The sequence below is a fragment of the Phalacrocorax aristotelis genome, chromosome 16 (assembly GCF_949628215.1).
Source record: "Phalacrocorax aristotelis chromosome 16, bGulAri2.1, whole genome shotgun sequence".
Classification (NCBI taxonomy): Eukaryota; Metazoa; Chordata; class Aves; order Suliformes; family Phalacrocoracidae; genus Phalacrocorax; species Phalacrocorax aristotelis.
The window spans coordinates 6,304,118-6,325,153 of NC_134291.1; the positions used below are offsets into that span (position 1 = coordinate 6,304,118).

At 45.3% G+C, this 21,036-nt stretch overlaps 1 protein-coding gene across 2 annotated transcripts in view; it reads left to right on the forward strand.

Moving 5' to 3' along the window:
• The window catches only part of RPTOR (regulatory associated protein of MTOR complex 1), a 166,393-nt gene that overhangs the window by 137,242 nt on the left and 8,115 nt on the right, over positions 1-21,036 (forward strand). The window contains exons 25-30 of one of the 2 annotated variants that reach the window (XM_075111716.1): positions 2,599-2,704; positions 5,053-5,167; positions 5,669-5,793; positions 7,073-7,177; positions 11,210-11,257; positions 18,018-18,124. In XM_075111716.1, the coding sequence (XP_074967817.1) occupies positions 2,599-2,704; positions 5,053-5,167; positions 5,669-5,793; positions 7,073-7,177; positions 11,210-11,257; positions 18,018-18,124 (606 nt within the window). The remainder of the gene's footprint in view (positions 1-2,598; positions 2,705-5,052; positions 5,168-5,668; positions 5,794-7,072; positions 7,178-11,209; positions 11,258-18,017; positions 18,125-21,036) is intronic. The other variant, XM_075111715.1, reaches the window with a different exon arrangement.

Consider the following 21,036-nt stretch of genomic DNA (forward strand, 5'->3'; position numbering starts at 1 on the left):
TTGTTGGGAAGGAGGTGGTGTATTCTTTTTACAATAAACTCTTGCGCTCATGCCGTGTTCGTTGTGCAGGTCTTCACTTGCATTTCTGAAAGGAGTTCAAGTGTGTGTGGGCTTTGGGTGGTTAGTGGTTGGACCTTTGATGGACATTTGGCAGTTTATTGTCTCCAAAGCAATCAGTATACACAGTTTCAACATAACAAGCAATATTGAAGATTTCTCACAAGCCAGCCTGCCACAGCTTCCCCAGAGATTTGTTATCCCGTCAGTGACAAGCTATAGGTGGTGCTGGCCATACTTCTGTCTTGGTCTCTTGCTCAGCCCCTTTTGCCGTCTGCTCCTCCGCTTGCAGGTGGTAGGCAGGGCATGCCAGGCAAGTGGGTTTTTGAACGGATGGACCACTTCTGCCACTAAAACCCATTCACCTCTGTTCAGCAGCAGCCAAGGCAGAAGCTGTTCTAGCAGGCTTGGAAGGACAAGCAGTCACCAAATAGCATGGATGGAGGGGTGTTTGCTGGTCTTGATGAGCTTGGTGTGACTATCCTGGCTTGCATATGTGCCTTTTTCATTGCTATTCCTCTCACCTGGGAGCTGCACGCTGTCCCCCTCTCGTCAGAGTATTTCATCCTACAGTGACTTGCACTAAGCGTACTTCCAGCCATGTCTGAGGCTCGTCTTGCCGTATGCGGTCTCCTGATGCTATAGTGTCAAGGGACCATACCCTGAGAGATCTCGTTATAGGAGGAATCTTTATTACTGATATCAGATGATAAAAACAACGGCCTGCTCAGTCTCCTTGGAAGAGTTATTTTTCTTCAGACCCGAAAAGCCCTGCAACTCCTTTAATCTGATATTCTTTATCTGCTGGAATGAAGAGTGCTTTGCTGAACTGTGTAAGGCCGTATTTCTTAGTCTTAAACTGTAAAAGCTGCTGGGTGCCTGTAGGAGAATTTACCATTCTGCTTGTACCTTTCTCTTCCCCTGGCCTTTTAGCCCTTTCTTTAATTTATTCCCAGAGAAGCTGGATTTTCATTAAGGTGTAGATGTAATCTCTCCATTCTCAAATCTCCTTTGATTTATTTTATTTTAGGTTTGTTTATTGCTTTACATTATTGGTCATTTGTCATTGCCTTTATAATAGATGGTATATTCTTGAAAAATTGAAATAGTAGTGCTTTTTTTTTTTCCAGGAAGAAAGATAGAGGGTGGGTTTCTTATTTTTTGTTTGTTTTGAAGAAGCAGAAATTCAACTTAGTAATAGTTGCTTTCCAAAGTATAGTGCATTTTGAAGACAGTATGTATAATAGCGACAGATGATACATTCTTATTCAGGGAAAAAGGTGTGTGTTTGTGGGGAATGGGGAAGGAGTGAATGGACTTCGTCTTTTTTGTCTCCCTTCTCCAAGAGTTACTTCTTTTGGAACAGCCATCATCAAAAGAAGGTGGATTAGAGTCCTCTAGCTCAGTTCCTTAATTGATCCAAGGTTGTTTCTAGGACAATGGCGTTACTAGTCTTGGATAATTTAATCATTAAATAAAAGACACATCATATGTAACTCCTGCAGTGGTTTGGGGGATGAAGTCATACGAGTTTATTCCTTTTGATCCTGTACTTTGGCTAAGGGTACGAATACCTGCGATCTCTGCCAGTCAGGAGCAGCACTTTGACTTACCAAATTGCTGGTAGTGCTGGTGCAGAATCCCAAGCTGGACTTCTGGCTAGAGGACAGATTTTGCAGGAGAACCATGTTAGTACGCTGAAGCTTGGAGCTATGGGGTATGAATAAGTATAATAAAATAGATCAGAGTGGCTGTGTACTGCTCCAGGGTGTCTCTCCTGTTTCAGGTGGAACTTTGTGTGTAATCAAAACAAGATGGCACGGGGGCATCATTTTCTTGCAACCAGTTCTGGTATTGGAAGGCAGAACAGTTGCTGTTACTAGTAAATGTGATGTTGGTAACTTGAGCATCTCAGGGATTTGAAAATAAAGTAATGCCCTTTTTGGCCTGCAGTCATCTATTAGCAATGGAAGAAAGATTTTAATGTGTTTGAGCTTTCTGTCTGTATCAAAGCTGTGTTCTCTCTTTAATCTCAGGATTGCTGTGTGATGCTTTTCAGCTGAAAGGTGTTAAGCGGAGTGATCTGTATCACACTGAAATTGAGTTCATCTTGTTTAGGGAGGAAAAGAGTTATGCTAACTGGGTGTGCCTTAGAAAGAAGTTCCCTACCAACCCCTCGCGCGTGGTACAGCAATGGGTGATGTGAACGTGCGTGGCGCTTCAGAAACCCCATGTCATTCGCTTTGGAGGAATGCCTACGGCTTAAAGACAAAACAAAATATAGGACAGCAAAAGGAAGGGGGAAGAGATTATAGATGGTGGGGAAGATGTAGATCAGAAAGATGCACGAGTATTTAATAACATAAGGTCCCATGAGCTCCTCTGTTCACTGCCTGAAGCTGGATACCCTAAAGAGTTTAAGAGTTAGCCTGACATGCATGTGTACGAGTGTATGTGTCTGAGTGAGTGTTACAAAGGTAATTCATGGAGTTTTGATGGTTACTGTTGTTTTGTGTTCTGAACATGTTGATATACTGAAAGATCCCAGAAGAACATGACTTGGAGAGCCAGATTCGCAAGGAGAGAGAGTGGCGGTTTCTGCGCAATGCTCGTGTCAGGAAGCAAGCCCAGAAGATCATCCAGAAGGGTGAGTGATTTCTCTCTTGCCCATCCTGCAGGCAGCTTCCTCAAGCTCCAAGTGCTGTGCTTAGTCAGGACACTGAACTGTAAAATCCCAGTTAATAATGACCCCATGCTGACCCTCAAATTGGAAGTGTGCCTGGGCTCTCTCCCGTGTGCAGGCAAGGTGATGCTGTGTAGGGTGTTTCGCTAATAGTCGCTCACCTTTCCATTCTCAGCTGCTGGTTTTGTCCAGATCAGGGGCGTGATCACTTGAGATATCAAAAGTCTGTCTTCCCCTATGAAAACTTAACTACAGCGCTGTGTTAGAAAATGATGCGGCCAGTCACAAGCGGAGTGCTCAGCTGGAGCGTAGCACCAGGCTGGCTAACCTGTCGAGCCCAGCGCAGGAGTGGAGGAGCCTAGGAGTAATGACTTCTTTGAAGGAGGAGAGAGCTTGCCCTGAAAGCAGACTTCCCTACTTTTAAGAATTGACAGGGCATTCCATTTTCAATGCAAGCGTTGGCTCCCAAGCCCTCGGCTGATGGGCAGCAGCTGAGCTCTTCAGCCGTGTACCCGACCGCAGCTGGCTCCTCCGCAAGAGCCAGAGCAGCCGGCGTGAAATCGATAATTCAGAGGCCCTTAACAGATGGTATTGATTTACCATTTGGGCTTTTCCTCTCTGTCCTATGAAGTTCGGAGGGATACTGTAGGTTATGTTTTTAAAGGGATAGAAGGCAGAATATTTTAGGATAAACTTCAGAGCTGCGGTCTGGCCAAGAAGGCTCAAGCAGTGTTTGATGTGTGTCAAACACCATTTGGACGGCCGGTCGTGGCAAACCAGTCCTGCCGAGCTGCTGGACGTGTCCTCCACATGCTCAGAAGACATCTCAGCCATGTCTCTCACATCCCCCGCTCTGCTGAGCTCTGCAAATGGTTGCTTACTCCTTATATCCCATTATATTTGTAATACTTGTGTGTATGGCTTTATGCATGCTTACACATTTCCCTCCAACGTGCCTCAGGTTCATGTTTCATTATTGTGTACTCTCCCAAAAGCTGATATTGCTTTTATTTATGACTCTACATGCCTCTGCGAGGCAGTGTCTGGGCTAGCATTCTTATAGTGCAGGAATTTGTTCAAATACAGTGGAACTCAATGACATGCCTTCAGGAATTTGCATACTTAAATTATTCCTGCCTGTGCGCCTTGAACAGCAGAGGCTGGGGAGTGGTATTTATGGGAGCTCTTCTCATGGTGTCCTCCCAGCAGCATTCCTAGGGCTCAGAGCAGTGCGGGTTGGGGGCTCTTCCTCTCCTGGGATGCTCACTGAGGCACACGGAGTTGGAAATAATGATTTGCTGAATGAAGAACTGCGCAAGGCTCAGCCTCTTGCGTGTACCTTGTTGTCTGGAGGTTTGTTGGGCTTGAGTCAGTACAATGGGTAGCTTAATGTCATGAAACTGCAGAATATCATAAACCAGAGTAATATAGAAATGAAACTGGAGCCCAGGAGACGGCTTTGGGGATCTTTTTGAATACAAAGAAGGGGATTTTTCATGCTTGCATGAAGAAGTTACATCTTTTTCTAAACAGCGTTCGTGTTTGGTTGCTTGACCTGAGCGAGTAAAATGCCAGTATTCATTAAAAAAAAATGAACATGTGAAACATTAAAAAGAATTAAAATAGACTTACAGTCTTTTAATGAAAATTAGATTAAATGGATGCATTCTAAAACAAACTAGAACTGAATAAATGTCTCCTGGGCTTATGGTTTTGTGTGATGAATTCCTACCGTGCCAGAAAATTGCAGTGCTGGGGTATCAGAACTGTTTGTCAATAGCAAACTGTTCTAAAGAAAAGATGGGAAAGGTCTTTAACCATCATTTTAATGTCTCCATGGAAAATATATTTTTCATTTGCAAATTAACCTAAAATTTAAAAGAACTGAAATGGAAGGTTAAATAAATAATCCACAAGCTAAAATGAATTACTGTATTTTATGTCGAAAAAAAGCATCTTCTTTTTTTGTTTGTTTGTTTTGAAATGGTATTTCTGGGCTCGGTTGTGCTTGCTTTGCTGTATTGTCTTCAGTTCCCAAAGTAAAAGACCCCCTGATTTGTCACCACAGTGCTTAGTTTGTACCTTAAAATGTGAGACCATCAGCATGGAGGAGTCAGGACTGCGAAACCACAGGGATCTGAGAAGGCTGTTGAAGGAGGAAAGTGTTGGTGGGTCTGTTGGTGAGAACTGGGGAGCAGAGGAGGAGGAGAGTGGTGACACGTGGCACTGGAAGCTGGGGGCTGTCTGAGCCCTGTCCCTCAGGCGGGACGTTCCCAGGCACTGAGCTGTGGCTGCCTCCTGTCCCCCCACAGGTATTTCCCGGCTGGATGATCAGATCTTCCTCAACAGGAACCCGGGTGTCCCCTCCGTGGTGAAGTTCCACCCATTCACGCCCTGCATCGCCGTAGCCGACAAAGACAGCATCTGGTAAGAGTTTCCCCGGGTCTCTAAAACGCTCGCTGCCCTGCCGCCGCGCAGCACGAGCAGACAGGGTCAGAGCCGTGCATCACGGAGTGCGTATGGTTTATTGCGGGGTAGCGCTGCCATATGTTGTTCCTTTTCTCTTCCTCTGCTCCCCTCCATGGCCATCCTTCCCTCTTTCAGGGCAGGGAGATGGGGCAGAGTCCTCCTGGAGTTCAGTGCCATAAGTGTAAGCATTGCACCGAGTCCTTTTCCACAGGAGGTGCTGGGTTAGGGGGCTGTGAGTGAATCCTGACAGATTTATAATAGTTACTTAGAATTGAGCTTTTATCCTATTTCTTTCATGGAAGGTTGACATACATTATTAATAAAATTATGCTGAATATCAAAGGAGAAAAACAAATTGGTATCCAATGTATATAATTCTGAGTTTCGCTGTAATGAGTAGATCTTTTTATGGCTTGCACAGAGAACCAAGAACTGACTTGATATTTTTATCTACCCCAGTTTTTGGGACTGGGAGAAAGGGGAAAAGCTGGACTATTTCCACAATGGGAACCCTCGATACACCAGGATCACAGCAATGGAGTACCTGAATGGACAGGACTGCTCCTTGCTGCTGACTGCCACAGGTAAATAATGTATGTTCCCACATATGAGGGCAGGACTGGGGGGCTTTCACAGAATTCAAGTCCGTGTGAGCTGTTGTGGACCTCTTGCTCTCCCTTCTATGAATTTGGCCCAAGCTGACCCTTCCCCTCCACTGTGGCTTGCTTGCCTGGTCTCAGCTGAGGAGGCATTTCCAGGATCAAACCTGAAAGTTGTTCCTGACAGTACTGAAATCTCTTAACTGCTTAAGTAGGCGCTGCAAAGGTTTTCGCATGATTAACAAATCAAACGCTTGCTGAAACCATTTACAATCACAGCTTTATTTATTACATCATTCTTTTCCTATCATTGCAAGTTCATGGTAACCTCCTCCCATATAATACCTCGGGCAACATGGTTTTAATTGGTTAAAAGCTTCTGTCCAGAGCTGAAAAGGAAATTGTTCTGCAACCAAAGTGTAAGAAATCAAACTCTCACTTGTGCTGTTTTAAGTCTAGAGCAGGTAGGACTCACTTTAAGCACTAAAGTTCTCGAACAGTTCTGAGTTTCTCTGTAGTCCGCATATCGCACCCAGGGGAAACAGTTCTCTGGAATGCCCTGTTGCATCACGTACGGTAGCATGAAGAGCTCTTTCCCATTCATTGGTCTGTAAAGCTGTGAGTAAGATCTGCTTCTCTCCCAAGGAACCATTCTAAACCTGTCAGTCTAAGTGTTTTCAAAAGCTTTTCAAACTTCATGCTGAAATGTACGGGTTGGGTGTAATTAAGAGAGGTGGAAGAGGAGCTGAGAGGGCCTTTAGGATGTTCTCCTTCCAATTTATTGATTCTTAGCACAAAAGTTTCACAGATGGGGAACAAATTGAAAAAATACATGATGTTCTTGAAAGATTTGCTGCTGATGGGCTGGGCTTTGATTCAGCTTCTTCTGTGGGGTTGTATTTTATATTTAGTAGGGTACTTTTGTGGCTCTTGGCACCAATAGCAAGGAGGACAGAGACGAATCCTACAGAAAATGAATGGGTCAAAGAAATGGAGTGACATCTAATGTCAGGTGTTATTCAAGGGAAGGAGAAAAGCTTTTCCAGAGCAGTTCCCAGTAGAACAATGCTTTAGGTTTCGTGGATGTAAGATTAGAGAGGAAAAACAACTCTAATAAAAGGATTAGGTTCAAGTGACACTCTCAGTTTTGGAGTTTGTATGACTGTAGTTCCGCTTCTTTTCTTACTTTGTTGTGCACAAGTAATTATTAGAGTTGCATCAGCAGTGACGTTGCATCATGTTCTCTTTTTCTGTGCTCCCCAAGATGATGGTGCCATCAGAGTGTGGAAGAACTTTGCAGACCTGGAAAAGAACCCAGAGATGGTAACTGCCTGGCAGGGGCTGTCAGACATGCTGCCAACGACACGAGGTGGGTTCCCACTGAGTTTTGTTGAGGGTAGGGGGGTAAAAATAATTTTTGATGGTAGAGTTTTTAATAGGGATGGGGAGAATAAAATGGGTTTCTCAACTTCAGTCATCGGTAACATCCTTGTTCGACAGTCTCTGCCTTCTGGAATGGCCTTTTGCCAGGCCTTGGTGAGGAATTACTTTTCCAGTTCTCACAAAACAAACCAACAAAACCAAAAGCCCAACACAGCAACCTCACACGCACACTGAAGAGCAACCAGGGCAGCCTCTTGCTGGGGAGCAGAAGGGTACAAAATCCTTGTCCTTTGCAAGCTTCACAGCAGCTGTCTTGCCCAAGCGTTCCTCTTAACCGTTCCTAAGGAGAGAACTGTAGAACAACGGTGGAACTGGGCGCTGCCCTGCTCTGTGCTCGGTGTGGCAGGAGGTTATTATTCCCCTTTGGGTGGGATAGTAGTTCACATATTGCCTCTTTCCTTCTGATGGCCTGCTCAGCCTTTGCGTAGCTTTGCATGTTGCACCTGTGACCTCCTTTACCCTGAGCTCAAATTTTTGCAATTGTTCTTCACTGTTTATTGTGGGTCAGGTGGTAGCAAGACAATATGCAATCTATATCTGACACATGCAGAAGGACAGCACAGTTAGACATTGACCTGCTTTGCATGTTAGAAAAGTTGGCTAGAAAAAGATGTAAAAAGGAGCGCTGGCATCCAGCCAGACACAGGCTGAAGCCAAAAGACCAGTCTGAGTAACCCTGAAGTCTGTTTTAGGACATTAAAGGAGGTGGATGTTTTGTCCTTCTGAGAGCCGGTAATGTACTAACGCTCAAATGGTGATTCTCTGTCACGTAAATATTTTTAATCAAGGCTACAAGTTTTTCTAAATGTGTGCTGGTTCAATCAGCACTTGTGGGATTGATGCGAGAATTGCTGTGTGAGGCTCACTGGCTTGCGCTGTGCAGGAGGTCAGATGAGATGACCATCGTAATTCATCCTGACCTTAAAATCTGACAGTTCTCATTTCTGAGCTTATGTGGTTCATCACAGGAGCCTGGCACAGCTCTTTTAGCTATTCATTGGATTTTACTAGTGCTGCCTCGTTGAGCTCATATCTGTTATGTTTTCCTTAACACCTCATGGTTTGTCTCTGGTGTTTTAGGAAAGAGGAACTGTATTTGAGGTAACTTGAGGCTCTCTGCCTTGCTGCGGTATGTGCACAAAATTGATTATAAGCTGCTGGAAGTTTGCAGCATACTGTGAAAATTGCCGTGGTCAAAACCTGCTCTTTGCAGAGATGTCAGTAAAAGCAGGAGGAAAGCAGTGGTAATGCACCAAGTGGTGGAAGGCCTGGATCTCCTTAGGCGGAGAGGAACGTGTCCAGTAGTCATCTCAAGTTGCCCTTTGTAGTGTCATTTGGTCAGTCTCTATTTCTGTCTTGTGAACACCAGGTTTCCTGAAGTTGTTTAATGTTTACCATCCCTGGATTCAGGATCTTGCTTCCTTGATGCTGGTAACGGACTCGCCCAAACAACTGGGAATTCCCCCAGGCTGCTCTGATCATCGGCTTCTTGCTGCATCATCAGTCGTGCTCAGGCAGGACGCTGGCAGCTGTTCACTGCACTCATTCAGGCTAATTCCATTTTCCTGCCTTACTTTCTACGTGCGCCTTGCCAAGGCATAGCATTTGGTGATTGTACCTTACTCTCTACAGGCCTTTAATACAGCAGAAAGGATTGGTAGCATCAATGTTTGACGTTGCAAAATAGGCCAACAGCTGAGGCAAGAGGTGATTTAGCTATGAGCTGAATGGTTACGCATGCCAAAACAGGAGTGTTGAAACTTTTAAGCCTGTTCTCTTTAGGACTTTTTTTCCCTTTTCTTTCCTGCATAGTTCTAAGAAGGTCTGGATCTTGTTGTCTCTGCCTCTCACCTTTGGAGCAATAGAATTATGTTTGGAAGAAAAGAAGGACAGATTTCTTTGTGGAGAGAGAAATAAATGTAGTAACTTCAGAAGAGCTAGGTGGATCAAGTCCCCTTGGAAAAATGAGGCTCTCTTGAAGAAATCTTTTGCTGCCAAGACCGTAGTTGTGGTCCAGCACTGGCTCATAAAACTGAAGATGCATCTTGGAAGCTGCAGAGCTCAGGAGTTTTACTGGAGTTTGTTTGCTCCTGCTATTGATTTCGTTCTCTCCTCTCCCACCCTTTTCCCCTGTGTCATACTCATCTCTGAATTTAAGACTTTTCTTGACAGCAACCAGAATACTGACTTTCCTAGGCAGTTTTTCCGCTTACAAAAGGAGAGAGGAAAATATAATACCCAAATACATCCTTTGGAAGCTTGAAAAGCATCCCTGGGTTGTCCAAGTAATGGGAGGTCAACAATAACATGCTCAGGGGCTGCCTGAGAGAGGGGAGCACACCAGAGTGAGGCGCAGAACTTAAACTTTTACACTCTGAAAAGGACTTGTTTGTGGTATGGCCCCGGTTCAGTGCACTTAGTAGGTGACTTGAGACTCAGGGCAGGTGAGTCTTAATTTAAACACTGGCAAACTACCGTGTGGGAACCCTCTTTTTTCTGTGTAAGATTTTTTTATTTTGATCTTGTTTAGATCTGCAGTCACGATGCACTAAGAAAATCTTTCAGTTGCAATCAGGGTGTTTAAAGCAGCATTGGTACCAGGTGCTTTAGTGTCAGGCAGTGACTGGGAATCTCCAGCATGAGAGATGGAGGTGGCTGAGAAAAAGGCAAAGCGCCTGTTGTTAACAACCTAGTGTTTGAAAAGAGGTAGGAAAAACTAAGCATTTTCTAGTGAGCAGCGTAGGAAGAACATAAACCTGACGTGCTCTGAAACTGTGATTTCACAGCAGGAGACTTCAGGAATTCTGGCAATTTCTATAGAAAAGAGTGTTTGAAGGCTGTGGGTTGTGTCAGCAGTGTGAGCCTGCAGAGCAGCACAGAGACCCATCGCCCAGTGTCTGCGCGAGAGCTCGGCTTGGAGCCGCTCTGAATTTGCACTGCCGGGCAGGCTGGGTCGCGCAGCTCTGGGGCTGCCTCCTATGACAAGTGGCCACTCTCGCGCTTCTGGACGAAACTGCAGTGTTTTGTATTATTTCTTTGTGACAAAGGGAAACAAGCCATGATCCCGGGGTCGGAATGGCGTTGCTCTTTAAAGCAGTACAGTTCTGGAATTTGGAAAAATACAGAAGTGTAACCAGCTGCTTCACAATTACCAGACATCGTCTGCTCAGCTCTTCCCTCCCCAGCTCCTTGTGTGTTGTCGCAGATGCCTGCATTGTTTTCCCTTCTCCAGTTCAGCAGAGAACCAGTATATCACTTCTAAAGGGGTGCCAGGGGAGGACCGAAGGGCTCAGCCTGGTCTTTTCCTGAATACCTGGAGCTCCCTGTGCAAGATTTTCCAGGGTTGCCCCAAGGTGCCTCTCATTTCCCCGTTCCCTGCCGTGCTGCAGTGCTCCCTTATTGCCTAATGGCTAGAAGCTAGTCTGTGGCTGTGGCTAACTAAAGGGTTGTTTAAATGGAGCACCCATAAGTTGTTTGCATTCTCTGTGTGCTGGTTAGCTATGCCCTGAAGTACGAGGCACCCGTCCCTGGTAGAGTGGCACTTGCTGCAGGGAGCCCACTCCTTCCATGACAGAAGCCTTGTGTTCTGTGCTTGAGTTATTTGGATTTTCGTCTGTCACTTCCTGATGCATTTTACTTCAGAACAGGGACCAGATCATGCAAAAGATGGTCTCCTTGTTCAAGAAGAAATGTCAAATCTGTGCTGTTGTCAGCCAGCCAGAATACTCACTTCACACATGACAAGCGCCACCATTGATGGCTTCTCAGGGAATGCTGTGATTGAACTAGTGCCTGCTGTCTGGATGGAAGCATGTGCTGCTCTTGGTGCTTCTGCTTCTCTTTTATGTTCTTTCCTTTAATTTGAGTTGCTTTTTCTAATCCTTTTTTAAGATTTATTTTTGCTCTGGCTGACCAACTTACCCTTAGCATCAACCCCTTAATCCCTGTCTTCTCACAGGTCTGGCCCGAAGGGTTTCAATCTATCTTGACAGAAGTAAACAGGGAGGTGAGTGCTTTCTTTCCTGTTACCTATGATCAGCTGGGGTGGGAAGGACCTCCTCGTCTGGCTTCGGGTTGGTTGACTGGTTGGTTGGTTGGTTTTTTTGGCATTGTTTGGATGACTGCTGTGTCCTTGTGGTTCCTGGAAAGCTTTGCTGCTTGTACCTCTCCCATTCTTTGCCTTGTGTCTGTGTCCATAACAGCCATGAGAAGTGCAGGAAGGGTGTCTGTGCTCTCTGGTAAGCATAGCCAACCGCTGAGAAAAGGGCATCTTCATGTCATACTCTCTGGGCTTTCTGCAGTGAGAGGAGGTACGGGTGGGATGTACAAGTCTTTCTTTTCCAGGAAGATTTCAAAGCATCCCTGGACAAAAGGGTTTGAATGACAGGTTCCAAACGTGAACAGCCATTAAGCTAACGTGGATTTTACTGGGATTTATCTGTAATACACTTTTGCTATAAAAAGTTCATGTGAAAAGGAGAAGCTGATTAATCTTTCCCAGGAGGCTTAGAATAGTGGACTTTTGGCAAGGATATGCCTAATAAATTTTACAAATTCTGTTCTTTCATGTGGAAGGAAGGTAAATGAACTCCCTGGACTTCATCTGTAGAAAGCAGGACTGTGCAGTGTCTGCATCGCTCTGGAGCCTGCCCCCCTCCTCTGCTGCCGAGGTCTTCGGGGGAAACAGATGGCTCATGTGTCAGGGCATCTTTGTGTGTAGGCACGTCCATGGATGTTAACATTGACGTAGTCATCTTGGGCTATTCATCAATTATTAATATTTGCTGACTGATAAAAACTCAGAAATCCACTGGCAAACGGAAAGTCTAAAATTAGCAAGACTTGGCTGCAGGGGGTTCCCTGCTCAGTAAACCGGGCATCTGAACAGTTTAAGGAATTACCAGCCACTCCCTTGCTAGATCAATACTGCTGATGCCAAGCAATCACACTCTGTCCCAAGCGCACAAATAACTGTGAATCAATAAAAAGCATTCACCAGTATTTTCTGGCCAGGTGTTCTCCTAGTGAAAAAATGCAGCAAAAGGATTCCTTCTCTGCCACTGAAGAAGTTTTAAAAATGTGTGAGATTAGCTGTTTGCTTGACAGAAAAATACATCACCAATATTTAGATAAAATATCCTAGTTTTGTGACTAAAGCACAGAAAATCTGTTCTCATTGCCTAGGCTTCTGTGAGGAATTTTTACCGAAACGTAGATAGGGGACTGTTTCTTCATTCTCGCATCACTGGGTACTGGTTTTAGGCAGGAATCACCGGGCACTGCTTTATTGCAGATCAGCAGTAAATTAGAGAAAGACCAATGGCTTAATGGTCCAGGTCATATCAGGTCACTGTGAAAGTCAGCCCGGGAATCCCTAAAGTTCGTGTGAGCACAGAGCAAAGTCTGCAGCCGGCACGTTCGGCATCGTGAAGGCAGCTGAGCTGGCAGGAGTCTGGAGATGCAGTAGTGTGACCCTGTGCCCAGGCTGCTTCGCCTCCTGCTCCGTCAGAGCTCTCTTGGGGCGTCTCAGTACGCCGCTGCATTACCTCCCGTCGGCATAACTGAATGTGCGATACGAAGAAGGAGACACTGTTAACAAGAGACTATACATCTGACCTGTGCCCACCTCTATCCATCGCTGCCTCGTGGGGGTTGGTGGTGGTGATGTGTAAACAGCCATAATCTGTCTTAACTCAAGAAAATTTACACTGATGCCAAACAAGAAAAAATAAGCACATACTTGCCAGTTCCCTCCTTCCTTCCTGCTCTCCTGGGGCTTCCGAAACAAAGTAAAAGATGTCAAATACCTGCTCTGCAGAAAAATAGGACCTTGCCCTCTGGAGCCTCTGCTCTGCTTTGAATAGTGCTGACTCTTCTGGCAGTCAGTCAACAATCCAGATGGGAGAGGGAGGAGAGGCAGCCTCAGAGCGTTCTTAGAAATAAAAGTTAGCAGCTTGCTGGGAAGGAAGTTTCATGGGGAGCTGCAGGGCTCTCGAGCTGCGCAGGGCAGCCTGCGACAGAGAGGAGCCTTGGCAGAGGGAAAGCTCTAGCCTGCAAAAGGAGCTGATCAAATGATCGGTCTCAAACACATCTTATACTGGAGAACAAGAGGGAGAGAGAAAAGTAGAGTGAGTCTTCCTACATCTCCCTGGGGGTTGGTATCTTGTCCTTTAGGAATAAGAAGTTTGGGAGAAGCATCTTATTTCTGGTCAGATTTTTTTATAGCAATAAAATAATTGGAGAAATTGCAGCTCCAGGGGTTTGCGTTCTTTTAATTGGATTCCCAGCATCACAGCTATTCTTCTCCCTTGCTGCGCATAGTCCTTGGCATAAGAAGAGTGACACTTTTTGAAAGGATGTTGTAGAAATTAATGATGAGTGAGGTCACACAACCCTCCCACTGCTTCCTGGAAATTAAAACAGTGATGCATCTCATCGCTCAACCAGGAGGGCCCATGATTAAAAAATCATCAGTCAGAATCCAAGATGCTTTTATATTGTGTTCTGTGTAGGTATTCCTGATTTCATTGAAATGCCAAGTGCAGGTTGGCCACGTTCCAGTGACATTAAAAGTAAGTGCAGACACTTGAAATGCAGCTGCTTTCAACACCAGTGTTATTTATTGAAATTTATACAAGGGACTATCCCATCCAGAGAAATATCTGTTGCTCGGGGGGAGTCCTGAGGGAACAGCCATAGAAAGTTACAGCTTCAAGAAGGGCTGCTGCTATGTGTCACCCCGCATATAAACTTGCATGATACAGAATCGCAAGTACTCGTGTTAGAAGACTCAAAAACAAACAAACCAACCCCTCCAAACAAACAAACAAAAAAGCCAAAAGCAAAAAAAAAAAATCACAAACCTTTAAAAATTTCTTCTCCTGAGCTGTGGAAGATTTGTTGCTCATTATCTGAGAAAATAGCATTCCTTATGGGAAAATTATAATCTTAACTAATGGTGCATTAAAAGAAGCGTATTGCTAGGATGCCTGTTTTGGCAATTCATTGGCTTCTGAGAATACCACGGTTTCACTGCTGGCCTTTGTCAGATGGTTCCATGGGTGTCACAGCATTGCCCTTGTTTACTCCATTTCTGTAAGTAGGTGGGAGCTTGGAAATAGGGTGGCAGGTGATGCAAAACCTGGCTACGTGGCTCAGGCAAGGAGCGGAGATGGCATGGGTTTGCAGAGTACATTACCTTTTTGCCAGAATGAGGCCAAGAAGCATCTTAGGTGCCAAACGTGCAAGCCAAAACGCAGCAGGTGAACTGCAGTCTCAGTTGTAACATCCTGGAGAAGGACCTGTGTTAATTAAAAAGGAAATGATAATTAGTATTCTCACGTTTGCTCCTCATCCCAAAATACTAGGAATTTAACATATAAACATGAGCCAATACTGTATCATTTCCACCACGAAAACATTTGCTCTTACATAGAAATAGTTCAGCTATTTATGTCTCATTTGTTCTTGAAAACATTTGTACTTGCATAGAAATAGTTTGGCTATTTATGTCTCATTTCATACTGTGAGGGTCATCTTCGAATTTAACATTTCAGCCAGAGGAAGGCTTCCCTGTTACACGCTTGTGAACGACGTAAATTTATGTACTTTTCTTCCTTTCAGACACATTTGAATTCTGGTTTAGCATTCCCAGTCGCAACCAGGGGTCCTCTTTCCCCCTTTCCTTCGCCTGCTTCTGTGTCAGGGCATCGCCCGGGCTGCAGCGGGAGCAGACCCCCGAGCCCAGGGGCCGGCACAGGTGCGATCTCTGCAGCCAGGACCTGCCACCGCTCCGGGCTGCAGATGGAGCTGGCCCCGTCTCCCAGTGGGAAGGTGCCAGGAGTTCTCCTCGGCTGTGGCTTTTCTGCAAATACTCTGTTGTTTCTGATGCCTGCATTGTGTGGTGCAAGATGATCATCCTGTACTCTGAGGCTGCCTGGCCCACCCGCAGGCGCTGTGCATCAGAAGCAGCAAAAATGCTATTTCATATTTTCTTGAGAGAATAAGAAGGGTGACGAAAGAAAGGGAAGATTCCTTGTTATGGGATGATCAAAATGCTGCGCTTCCCTCTTCCGGAGAGCAGAGGTTATCACTTATATGGACTATTTAATTTTTCTAAGAAAGGCAGGAGCTGCACTGGCTGCTTGGAAGAGCGCGAGCAGCACCATACGCTGATATCAACTCCCTCCTTTCTTTCCACCTGTGGGCTCTGTCAGCTCCTGGTTCGGGCTGAATGCTTGTCGTTTCTCCCTGGTCATCTCTCATGGGAGATCTCTGTACCGTTTTACATGAAGTGAAACCCCTCTGGAGCTTCTTCCCTCAGTGAAGCTTCCCCTAGCTGCCTAGATGGCATTGCTGAATGTCCTCAGTGCTTAAACTCCTGACAGATACACCAAGACAAGCACCAAAAACACCAGTCATCACTCTGAATTCACCGTCTCCACAGAAGAGACACCTGGGACCGCAGCAGGCTGGGGACTCGCTACTGATCAGATTGAATAAAAACATTGTCTCCAAACTGGGGAATGTAACTGGAAAACTGGGAGCTTTAAAACTGCCTGAGAGCACATTGCCTACTTAACTCCATCAGTGATGGTAATGGCGATATCAGTCTCGGCCTGCCAGGTTTATCTTGTCACATGGGCCATAAACAAGATGACAAATGAAAACACTTCAGTGGTGTTTATCATCTAAATCACTGCCTGCTTGTTTGCCTCGGATTTCTAGCAGCCCTCCGAGCTGCCAGGCAATCTGAAGTAACAATCAATTTGACTTGCAAGATAAAGATACAAGCCTTCAGCTTAGCTGAGAGTCCTGAATTTCCTGCAGTAAGATGACGGACTGTCAATAAACGTCAGTAATCTTCTCAGCGGCATGCAGCAAGATCAGGAAACGGCTTGCATGCGATGCTTAGGAAGGGGAGATTGGCAAAATGTTTTATCTGAATCTGTGCAAAACAAGGTCATTTCATCACCTGTGAAGAAAACTCGGTGTCTAAAGGACGACTCTGTTGTTTCCTTTGTGCCCTGTAAAGGTGTTTTGTCTGGTAAAAAATACTTATGACCCTTTGGTGACAAAGAGCATGTTGGTGTAGGTTTAAATTTCCTGCTGGGGCTAATTCCTAGCAATAAATTGAGACAAATTCACATTTGTACCTTCTGGACAAGGAAGTTGCGGAGTGGAAATACAGGAATCCTGCTGGAGGCGGCTGTGCACAGCTTGGAGCAGGAGCCTGCAGTCCTGATGCATTGCGGAGTGCTTTCTGACTCCAGGTTGCATGTGGTTATAAAACACTTCTCAGCACCAGAGTCTCGGTTTGGCATGGACAAGAGGATGAACTGCTGCTTCTGCGAGGCAAGGATGCTGCTTCTGGCTCTGCCGAAGGGAGAGCCCTGCCCGAGGAGATGAAAACTAACACAAACACTGGAGTTCTTGCCTGGTTTCCTCGTGTAGCGCTCCTGGGGTTTTTTGTTTGTGTTTTCAATGTATGAATTAGAGTCTCCCTGGAAAACCTGTAGATTTGGGGTTGGTCAGTCTTTGCAGCATAAAAAGCAAAAGATAGTTGGTGTACGGCGCTCTGCTTTAAGCAGAACGTTTCCGTACTGTGGAGGTGGCACACAGGAACAAAGAAGTCCCTATTAATTAAATGTACGATTGTTTCTCAGAGATTTCCCCTGCTGGATCAGGGGTTTCATTGCCAGCTATTTCCCAAGTCCCAATATCTGGTTTGTTCTGATGTTTGTGTGCTCTGTGCTTAGGAGAGCCAGCTTGCTCAATGGCTTTTGGACATCTTATTCCCCCAGCTGGGAAAGGAAGGAACATACACTTACTCTTCTCTGGGAATTGCCGTGCTGGCGAAGGTCATGAGTTCACCCAGTTCACCAGCCTGTGTGTAAGCAGGTGCCCTTGTGAGGTGTTTTGTGGATAGAAAATCCCTTATAATTCTCTTACAGCATGGATGGGACATTTTTCTAAACTTCACCTAGCATTCAGTTTATGCCCTCAACAGTGAGGAGCAAAAGCCCTCATAAATGTATTTGAACTTGTGTAATTGCAGAATATTCCCCTCCTTATCTGTCTGTATAGCAAATTGGTTTTTACTCCTACCAAGCTGTTTAATTCAACATCTTGCCGCAATGACTTTGCTATTCCTTGTTTAGAAACATCTTCCTATAGCCACATATTTCTATTACAGTGAGGCATCATGGTAATCCAAAGGCTCTCAGGTCTTGCTGCGTGAGATTGTGGAATCTTAGAATTAGATGGTTTGGGTCAGAAGGGACCTTTAGAGGTCTCTAGTCCAACCCCCTTGCAGTGAGCAGGGAGATCTTCAACTAGATCAGGTTGCTCAGAGCCCTGTCCTGCCTGACCTGAGATGTCACCAGTTTAGTCTACTTCAATCACCATTTAATCTGATGTTGTCATGAAGTGGTGGATAGTTTAAGACTCCCTTGGAAGTCCCCAGTAGCTTCACAAAGCCCCTGGAAGGCTGTACCCACCTGCCTGTAGGGGCTATCTGCACCTCAGCTTTTCTAAACACTTAACCTAGACCGGGGTCAAAGACATGTTTTGGACTCAAACCAGGACCAGCTGATTTGACCCCATTTGGGGAACCTATGGATGTGTGTGTATGTAATTTTAAATTTCCTCTAATAATGATAGTTTCGGTAGCATGAGGTCATGAAAGCCGGTGTTCTAATTAGCACAGCTCTACCTCTGCTGATGTGGAGAGTAATTTGCATTGCCCTGCCTGTGTTTTATCTTAGGAGCAGGAATGGTAGTCGACTGGGAACAAGAAACTGGGCTCCTGATGACATCGGGAGATGTCAGGATAATCCGGATCTGGGACACAGATCGGGAAATGAAAGTACAGGTAACATCTGTGTGTTTGTCCTGTTCACCATTTCCCTCCCAGAACACATCCCAGTGCAGTGAGTTACCCTGCGGGCAGCCAAAGCATCCGAGATTCATCTGGGAAGAGCGGAGAGGTTCTGTGGAGCTTCTGCTTCCCAGCTTCAGAGTCATGTTACCAGATAAAGAAAAACACACACCTACTTAGTAAGTGTGTCAGGTCTTCCTGGAAGCTGCTGGTGGTGTTCTGGCGGTGTGCAGTAGTGCCTGGGGAAGGTGAGGCTGTCGAATCCAGAGGCAGGCACCAGGATGCAGACAGGGTTTCCTATTAGCATATAACTGAAATAGTGTAAAAATTCTTGAGGAAATTTAGTGGGTTGATGATGGAGGATTTGGGTTTACTGCTGCCATCTCTGCTTCCCTGGGAAGCACACAGAGGCAATTACAGAGCAGCGCTGCTCTCGTACCTGCCAGCCACAGGTCTGTTTTCAGGAAAGCTGCATCCACACAGAGAGTACTCACGTACCTTCTCAGTCTGCTCCCAAGTCGGGACCCAAGTGCTCAGCAGGACAGAAACACGAGCATTTCCTAACCGTGCACTGGTGACATGCAGCCAGTGGAACTGTTGCTGGCTTTGGCCAGTCTGACTCAGGTCAGAAGTTTGCTCCCTGTTGTCTGGCCCTGGTATCAAAGGGTGAGTATGGCTGCGAGCCTGCTGGCAGCTCTGTCGGCATCCCCGTCTCCCCAGGAGGCTCTGCAGACCCGCACACGGGGGCACCCTGGGGTGTTCACACCTCACCTCTGAAACAAGGCAGGACAAAAGCAGTATTTCAGTTGTGCGTAACTTTCTGTACAGTGTAATCGGGAAGAGATGCCGCAAGCGTTGATGTCAGTCATAATCAAATGAAAGTTTCTCAGAAATTATAAGGAGAAGCAGCTGGTCTGTGAGAATGGAGTCACCATGCTGGAGAAAAAAAGGAAGACTAGTTTTCAAAGCTTCCAGAAATTAATTACCTTTAGATGAACATTAATCACAACACTTTGACCCTGCAGTGCAGGATAATTAAGCCTATGTTAATCTTAATTACTTTTGTACACTATTTTTTCTATGCAAATTAGGAAATGGCAAAATTCAGGAGGTGAAAATCTTTTAAATTATGATGATTAATGATTGCACTGAAAGTATCTAAAAACATGATGTTTCTTTTTTAATTGCAAAGATTGGTTGTGTTGAAATTCAAGTGATTGAAACTTCCTGACTCAGTAACACTGGAAATGTGAAATTCAGCACAAAGAGCAGCGAAGCTATGTAATCCAAGCTAATAAAGGTGCCTTCCCACTCTTTGAACTACAAAAAGCATACCTCTGGAAGCACTTGGGATGTAGCTGAAAAAACGAGTACTTCATTTTCACTTCTGCTGATTGTTCCTGCTTCAAAGGCAGGATCTGGGTTTAGGCAGTTAGAAGAGCTGCTGAGAACAGCCCTGAAGGTTGGTGCCTCTAGCCAGCAGCTGCTTCTCTTGGCTGAGGCTGTGAATAGCAGCTAGGAAAGGTGAATATGCACAGAAGCAAAAATAGGATTGAAGTGTGAAATTAGCTAATGCAGTTCTAGCGTGCCTCCTGGTTGTTACCCTACTTTTCCAGTGCTGCTTAGGGGTTTTTTCACCTGTTTTAATTGCAAATGGTTTTCCTCATAATAGGCATAGACATTATTCCAAGCAATTCTTTTGCTTACAGCAAGTAAAAAGGGGGAAAGTAGCAGCGTTAGAGTGCATGATGTGTTCCCAGTACAGCCGTCCTCACAAACTCCAGTCTTCTTTTTCCATGTCATTTTTTTTAATACACACAGTGTCTGGCTTCTAATGAGATAACCTGAATCTGCTTGTCACACGTCCTAAAGCAGGGATTGATAAGGTGGCACAGCACTGGCTCGCTTGATCTTGCATCAGTGATTCTCCAGTGCTGTATTGTAGTCAGGCAGCTCATTGTCTTGTCTAAGGCTTATGCGCCTGCTCTGACGCTGCTGAAGAGCACCAGAGCCGCCTCACCACCGCCTGCTGCCCACGGCCGCCCGGCCTGGCTGCCTGCACTGCCCATGGCGAAGAGGAGGGTCACGCTTAGTCTGCTTAGCTTGGCCCATCTGCAGCAACCACCGGGGCTCTGCAGAGTGATGATCCTAATGATGAAAGGAGGAAGAGAGCTGAGTGTTTAAAAAGTAAAATAAAAAATGAAAATAAACTGGACAAAATGGGCTTCATTAATGATAACTGGAGCCATTCTGGGGAAAAGGATCTACCTTCTGTTAAAATCATTTTATAGTTTCCAGGCACCCAATATCTTTCTCTCAGGCACAGACCAAAAATAAAAAAAAAAATCTTCTTTTACAAGAGGCATTTAAATAACTTCTTAGACCTTACGTGGGTGTTGATTTGATGCACGAGAAGGGCTAATACCTTGCAGCTTTGTACCTTTTTTTGCATGGGCGGTATTACCTATGGTGTACTGTATGTTTGGTTTTATATGTGGCGTTAAAATTTTTATGTGTGACGTTACAACTTTTTGTCTTCTACAGGTATATTTGTCTTATATGACTCTTCTCCTCCAAATATACGCAGTCCCTTCTGCCATTGTAACGGCATTTACAACTTGTACACAACAAAGATGATTTATGGAGAAATAACTCCTCTGGCCATTTATTTTAATTAATTAGATGGTCTTAGTAAAGAATAATTTTAACTCCTCCTTCCCAAAATAGACCTTACCTACATTTGGTTTTATAAAGCTGAATGAGGTGCAAAAGCTGGTTTTGCTGGAATTCCTCCTCTGGGCCTGGCTCTTTGGGTCGATCAATGGGACTTGTGGCTCCGAAACACACCAGTGGCAGTGACCGTTGTCCCCAGGGTCACCGCCCTGTCGTTCCTGGTTGTGTCCAAG